This window comes from Condylura cristata, unplaced genomic scaffold, assembly GCF_000260355.1.
Source record: "Condylura cristata isolate star-nosed mole 26May11 unplaced genomic scaffold, ConCri1.0 scaffold00034, whole genome shotgun sequence".
Lineage (NCBI taxonomy): Eukaryota > Metazoa > Chordata > Mammalia > Eulipotyphla > Talpidae > Condylura > Condylura cristata.
Genome location: NW_004567135.1, coordinates 14778219 through 14786139, shown reverse-complemented (window position 1 = coordinate 14786139; position 7921 = coordinate 14778219). Strand labels below are relative to the sequence as shown.

Sequence of the window (7921 nt, the reverse complement as noted above, 5' to 3'; positions counted from 1 at the left end):
ACACACACACACACACACACACACACAGGATGTCCATACCCATCTATAGGCATCTGTTACTGTTACTGCTTGTCCACACAATGGAGTATCACACAACCATTAAAACAAGGGTAAGATGACTGCTTATTCTGACTTGTCGAAAATGTACCTAATATTAGAACAATATCAAGGACAATATATTCCCATTTATAAATAACTATTACAAGTTTATATTATGTATACTAAAGGAGAAAAACATGGAAGAGTATACAACTCTTAGTGGTTTCCTTTAGGGGGAGCATTAGGGTGGGAAAATGCTAAGATTAAGCCCCTTCTCTGTATCAGTTGAGAGGATTATTAATGCCAAAAAAATCTGCTCTGTTCATGGCAGAGAGATAAATAAGGGCACAACCTCCAAACTGTATCCTCAGCTATTTTCTACTTCCTCCATGTAAAACCCTTTGATTTAGCTCTTTTAGTCTTTTAGTCTCCCACCAGGAATTCTCCCTGAAACTTCACCTGCAACCCATCACTACCACAGAGCCTGGAGCCCATAGTACTCAGACTATGTGTGAAAGTGACTAGTATTTCTGTCTCCCTTCCATAATTCTTACAGCACAGATTTATCTACCAACTCTACATTCGCATATACAGTTCCCAGGAGAGTGGGTATTCAATCAAGGCACCTTGGACAAATAAGCATTCAAATCTTATCTCCATAAAACTAACTAACCGGGGCTCTCCAACTCCACCTATGAACCACCTGGGAGGCTGAATAGAAATGCAGATTGAACTCCCATCTCTAATTCTGAATAAGAATAGGATGGGAGAGTGACTTGAAGGAACTGCACTGCGGAATCTACTTCTAACCGGTGCCTAGGTCGTTCTGGTGGGTGGTCAATTTGGCAAATACCGAATGGCACTCAGTCAGATGATAAGAAAGGCAGAAATCATGGATGACTATTCACAAATCAAGAATAACATCTCTGCCCCAAAGTAGTGAGGAGGTATAGAGAAACAAAGCAGATTTATCAACCCAACTCAACATTTTTGTCCCTCACTTGCCATATCTTTGCCCCTTGCTTCCAATGGCTTTTAGACATGGGTGACTGAACCCTAATTTCACCCTCAATGCTTTCACCTAAATTGTAAGCACAAAATTGTTGATTCAGAAGGGATCTATTTGGAATCCTGACTTTGTTCAAGCACTATCTATCGGATCTTGAATAGGTTACAGGTCATCTTCTGTCGGCACTTTAATTTCCACAGGTTAAAAAGTTGATCTGAGCATGTGTCTGCCTCAGTATTTGTGGTTAGGATTAAATAAGGATTAAATGAGATAAAATATGTAAAAGATCAGCACAAGGTCTCCTAGGAACCCCGCAGTAATGGTTACTTCCCCTTCTTTCCTTTCTTCACACCACCCATTGCCAGATTTTTCTCTTAGAAATACTACAAGTTCCTTACCTTGATCGGGGAAAAGTCGGAGGACATTCCCACGGACACCCAGTTCCTTTACGTAGCATAAGTCTTGGGGGGCCCCAAGGATGGCTGCTTTCTCTTGATCCTGAAACATTTTCTTCAAGAAATAAGGCACAGGCTGTAACTTCTGGGGAGAGGGCACCTTACCTAAATCCAGAAACTGAAGGAGATATTCCTGCAATTGGAACGTCTGGCCCAAGGCCAGCGTTAAGAGGAGACGGAGAACGAAGCCTGGCGGGGAAGGAAGCATGGCCTCTGTGCTGAGACAAAGCTGGCTAATCCCGCTGAAGGGAGCGCTAGCTCCTAACTGCCCAGCAATTCAGGTGCTGTTCATTTATCTGATGTAAGATAATCAAGTGTGAATTGCTCTCTTCCCAGCGCCTCAAAGGCAATTGGATGTGAAAAGATGTCGAATTTTTTTCTCTTCCTTTTCTCTACTCTTTGAGAAAAAGGTTCACAAAGTAAGGACGATCCACTGGTGGAGCTCTCAAAAAGTCTGAGCCATGTCAGCAGTCGAGTGGTTTTATTCATTCAACAAACATGTGCTAAACATCTATGATGTGCAAAGACCTGAGATAGGCATTAGGAACATAAAAATGAATAATTAGAAGGTAAATTTCTCTCTCTCTCTCTCTCTTTTTTTTTTTTTTAGAATCCATCCACAGCTATGTTGGATACCAAACCAGGAAAAACTTTTCCAAAGAAGTTATTTTGTTCATCCCACTTTGTCTTTCCTGTTTGAAGTCAACAGTGGACAGATCGGGTTAATTCTGATTCCACTATTCATTAGCTATGTGTCACTTAACCTCAAGCTTTTTTTCTCAACTGAAAATAAGAACTGATCTTTTCATTGGCCATGGAAATTGACAAGATGTTGTGCTGAAAATGCTCAGCCCATAGCCGACAAATGGTTGACACAGGAGTTGACTTCCAAGTCTGAGTGAATGTTTTTCAATTAAGAACCTCAGGCATTTAAGACTGAAGGAATTATATGAAAAAGGGTGTCCAGGTTATTAAAATGCTTAAGTATGGCAACAGATATCAATTTCTGGTTTTGTTTTGTTTTGTTTTTTGACTAAACTACTAGAAGGTTGTCAAGTGCTATCCAAGAGCTAGCTTGTCTGTTGCCAAAGTTATTTCCACGTTTTTTGAACACGGGACTTTATATTCTTACCATCAATTACAAGAACTTGTTTCCCCTAAAAGAAGAGAAAATGTTGCATTTAACATATTTAACAGTGCCCCATCAGCAGCAGAACACAATCTAAGTCCTCTAACTTGGCATTTAAGGACGTTCTCGGTATGGCACCAATACTCCTGGTTAGCCTACCACGTTTCCTCTCATGTGTGACATATGGAGAAAGCAAACAACAACAAGCTTTTCGGTGGTGGAAGACCAACTAGTGATTACCAGAAGGGGAAGGAGGCAGGGGAGAGGGTAAATCAGGACAGAGGGGACAATAGTGTAGAAAAGGATAGAACTAAACTTAGCAGTGAACTTGGTCTAGCTCAGTGAATCACACCTGCAGCTTATGTAATGTTATGCTACAAAGGTACTTCAATAAAATTAAAAGAATTATAAATGTACTCATTTTATTATAAATTACTAGTTGATTCATAGAAAAAAACTTGAAAATAGAGTATGATAGTGCATATATTATAACAACTCCATAAGTCACATTTCACTCAGCCATATGCAGTGAAAGAATATGTAATGTCATGAAAAAACTACATATGAATATCATTAGGCAAAAGAAAAGCATATTTTAAAATATTATATAAAAATAATCCAATTTTATAAAAAACAGATACAAAAAGATCTGGAAAATTGGAAATCAAGATGTTTAAAATTGATATTTGTTAGTATTTTTGGTGAAGTTATTTCTCAAATTGTTATAATACTTATATTTTGTAATCAGAAGAAATTACAGAAACAAACAAATTTACACAGTTGTCACCAATGTATGGAGTGATGTGGGTGCTTTTGCTGGTCTGTGAACAGATATTTATTGCTTAGCAAACTGTTTTAACTACTCAGACTTAGCAATAAAAATTCATGGGAAAATGTACATTAACAACTAAGGAGAATGTCAAATGTACAATGCAACTCCCCCAACATTGACATTCACGTCACCCTCCTACTGAAAACAAAACAAAGTTATAAATATAGATATACTCATACACACACACACACACACACACACACACACACACACACATGGCCTCCCTTGTGGCACAGGGGTTAAAGTCTCAGCACTATCAAGCTATTGGCAGCCACTGAGACTTAAGTTTTATTCTCAGTCAGGCTGCTGATCCATATGGCACAGCAGACCTCTCCTGTCTTGTCCACTGCTCCCCTCACCAGAGTATTTCAGTCAATCTACCTGTTCTACTCTGTCTCTAGTGGATTCTCTTATCCCCCATACCTCCTCTGCCTTACACCCCAGTTCTTGCATGCATAAATAACTAAATCTTAAACACACACACACACATATTTTTTTTTTCCTACAGTAAAAAGACCTGGAACATTTTGTTTTGTGTTTTATATTGTTCTGTTGTTTTCTGACCCTTCCTATTCAACTGATTTTAAATTTGTGGACACATCCCCAGTCATCTGTAAACATGGTAACAGGCCATGTCATTAGTGTGGGCAGAGAAGGAAAGTTGAGAAGCATTTTCTGGAGTTAAAGGAAATTTCCTGAGATTTTTCATATTAACTATAAGCCACACTCTAATGACTATTCACACCTTATATACTAGTTTGCTGAGAGGAAAGAAATGAGCACAGCCTTAATAGGTAGACTGGGAATTTGCTTAGAAAACTTGCAAAGTCAACACACTCAAAACTTTTAGAAAAGTGCTTAACACTTAAAAAAATTGAGGTAGGCAAAAAGGGGAAAATGGATTTTTTTTTAAAGATTTGTTTATTTGTGCATGCAGACCTGGGGTATAGGCCAGAGGCTGCGAGAGGCTTCACCAGAGTGGGGAGCAAAACAGGCAGATCAAGGAAGTACACTGCTGAGGGGAGCAGTGGGCGGGTCAGGAGAGGTCTGGCCATGCCATGAGGTCACCTGTGGGGCAGGCAGGAATCGAACTCATGTGGAAATGGCTTTAGCTTCTTAGTGCTGTGCTTTAACCCGATGCGCCACCAGGGAGGGCCAGATTTTTTTTTTTTACTTAAAAGTATAAATTGATTATATTGCATTTGTGTTACCCTCCTAATATATATATATAATAGTTTATTTTTACATCATTTTGTACATTTTTTCATTTAAGTTGTAATCCCCGTGGGCTTCCGATCACCAAATCACCCTGTGCCATCACCATAGTCCAGTGGGGAAAAATGGATTTTTAATAAAACCTCTTTAGATGTATTTTATTATCAATATTTCTATGTAATGGCTGAGTGAATGAAAAGGATTATATTCCGAATGAGTGAATAAGATGTTGGGGAAACTAAGCAAGCAAGCCTGAACAAATATCCAGGAACTACACGGTTAGTATTTGCAGTATTTCCTACATCCTAGGAGACTTTGTCATGTAACAGCTTGAGCATTTGATCTTATTGCCAAAAACTAAACCAAAAGAATAATGGACATAATTTACATAGTAGTATTACATAGAAGTGAACTTAATTGGTATTTATAAAGCTGTACAACCTAAATAAAATGTTTAAAACAGTGTTTCCTAACATTTTTTAATTTCTTAGGATCACATTAGTAACACTGTAATAATCTTTTCTAAATGTATTTATTTTTATTGATTCATGCATACAAGAACTGAGGTGCAGGCCAGAGGTATGGGAGGTGAGAGGCATCACCGGAGCAGAACAGGCAGATCCACTGACATACACTGCCGAGGGGAGAAGTGGGGGTGACAGGAGAGGTCTGCTGCACCATGTGGATCAGCTCCCTGGCTGGAGATCAAACTCATGCTGCTGTGGCTGAAGATAGTTTCATAGCACTGAGATTTAAGCCATTGCACCACCAGGGAAGCACCCCCTCAATGTTAACATTTTTAAACCACCTAAAAGAGAGCAATAGCGGTTCTTGACTATACCAGACAGACCTGATTCCCACAAATACACATTTGGCCATGGTCCAAATGGTAAGTAATTAAATGATTTGGTCCTAGATATCAATAAACCAATTTAAATTCCTCTGTTGCTTTTATGAGTGTTAGCTAAGTCAGGTGCTACCCATCAGCGCCTCTAAATCACCTTATCTATTTTCCTGTCTGGAAAGAGTTAATATTACTATGGGATATCACACCACCATGTAACCCAAAGTCAAAGAGTTGTGGGACTCTATTGGAATTTACCAAAAGTTATCATTTCAAGAGTGTGTGTTGTCAATTATTAAAGACAACTTTTTGTGTTTTATCAGTCACCACCACTTGTTATCACTGACAAAAACTCTCTGAGGTATTATGCTAGACTTTGGGTCGCCACACTATTCAACTTCTTCCAGATAGTTCCGCAGAGTCATCTCTATCCTTAGGATTATTTTCTCCATTTATTGTCATTCCTTTTAACTCAAAGTATTTATTTTTCCCAGGACCAGCAGCTAAAAAATCAGATAGTAGCTATTTAGTTTTTTTCCTTTATCAGTTTTCACATTGGCAAACAATGCTGGAATAAACTACCATTTTATGTTTGACCTAAAAATGAATGTTTAAAAGGGCCCTCCCTGGTGGCACCATGGATTAAGGCGCAGCACTGAAGCTAGTAGAAGCCACTTCAGTGCAAGTAAGATCCGGGGTCTTAGAGGTGACCCACATGGCATGGGATGACCCACATGGCGCGGCAGACCTCTTCTGTCCTGCCCGCTGCTCCCCTCAGCAGTATACTTTGTTGATCTGCCTGTTCTGTTCCCTACTCTGTCTTTGGTGAATCTTCTCGCAGCCCTGCACCTCAGGTCTGTACCCCAGTTCTGTACGAATATAAATATTTAAAAAATTAAAGAATTGAGGTGGAATTTAAAATGAAGCCTTTTTAACCTTCTCAAAAAGCAGCTCCCTGTTTGTCGTGAGGAGTGGCATCCTCACCTTGCAGAAGGGAGGGTTACTTAGAGGACCAGTACAAGCAGCTGAACAACCTCCCACCCCCCAGCATCGTGTGACCACACCCAGGACCAGGGAACCACCCAGGAGGTCGTGGAGGACATTGTCAAGGAGACAGGCAGGTTCAAAGGCCAGCTTAAAACTACCAGACCATAGGGCCATTAGCATAATGGGTTTGTCAGTTGAGCTGGCCAAGATCCAAACTTAGATGGGAGATCAGGAATGTGAATATTTGTTATAAATAGTAAAAAATCAAAAACAACAACAAGGGAAATTGTTAGCTTTATTTCTATAAACTGGTATGTTCAGAAGATATTTGCCTTCTCCAAAGGCAAAGGATAAAAAACAATGCTGAATGTCTAAATTGTTTTATCTAAAAGACTAATCCTTACTTAACCTCTATGCCTAGAGCAAAAAAAAAGCAAGATAGTTTTCCTTCCCTCCTAGGGTATAATTCGCAGTTGATAAGAATTGGTAAGGTCAGTTTGTTGCTGTGGCTAACAGTGTTTTGTAAGTCTTGCATTCTTAGATAACCAATTCTTGAAAGTATTTAGAAGGTCATTAAAAAGATGTTGTTCCTGGCATTTACTCTTTGGACTAACCTGTTTGACTTCTGTTGAGACTGAGAAACTTCAAGTTTATTTCTGCTATTTCAAAACTAGTGGCAGAGTTTACAAGTTGTAAAGAAGAGGGGAAAAGAACAAAAGAAACCAAAAGCTCTTACAAGCAAATATATACATTTTTTTCTGAATATTTGTGACTTATGTGAGCATGAAATGTACATAATCACACATCAGTCTTGCTCCAGGCAATGTACTAGGTTGGTGTTTTTTTTCCAGGTTTGTTGTGATTCCTTTTCATAAATAAAATCAAATTTTGTGTGTCTCTAGCAGTTTAAAAAAAAAAAAGAACAGTGTGGAAAATGTCAGAATGCATGTACAAAATACAAATCTTTCGTGAAATTTTTCCTGTTTTTTTTAAAGATTTATTTATGCATACAGAACTGGGTACATACCAGAGGTGCAGAGGTGGTGAGAGGATTCACCAGAGACAGAGTGAGGAACAGAACAGGCAGATGTACTGAAATACACTGCTGAATGGAGCAGCAGACAAACAGGCTTTTAATCTCATACTCCATATTATATAAAACTCTTTTATATATATCATAAAAAGTGTGATGTCATTTTTAGATTTTTAATCTTATCTTTTTGAGCTTATTAAGAGGTGTGCTTCTCATGGCTTTTGCAGCAACTTGGATGGAGCTGGAAAATATCATGCTTAGTGAGATAAGCCAGAAAGAGAAAGGAAAATACCGGATGGTTTCACTCATAGCAGGAGTATAATGGACCAGGCGAGAAAATAACAAAAATAATGAACAACCATATACCAGAGACATTCT

At 38.8% G+C, this 7921-nt stretch overlaps 2 protein-coding genes across 2 annotated transcripts in view; one reads left to right on the top strand and one right to left on the bottom strand.

Annotated features, from left to right (window-relative positions):
• Window positions 1–1711, bottom strand: part of GDF3 (growth differentiation factor 3) — a 4536-nt gene extending 2825 nt beyond the window's left edge. Inside the window, exon 1 of the mRNA XM_004692579.1 lies at window positions 1447–1711. Within this exon, the coding sequence (XP_004692636.1) occupies window positions 1447–1711 (265 nt within the window). The remainder of the gene's footprint in view (window positions 1–1446) is intronic.
• Window positions 1712–5556: 3845 nt separating this feature from the next.
• The window catches only part of DPPA3 (developmental pluripotency associated 3), a 23481-nt gene continuing 21116 nt past the window's right edge, over window positions 5557–7921 (top strand). The window contains exon 1 of the mRNA XM_004692578.1: window positions 5557–5568. Coding sequence (XP_004692635.1) covers window positions 5557–5568 — 12 coding nt within the window. The remainder of the gene's footprint in view (window positions 5569–7921) is intronic.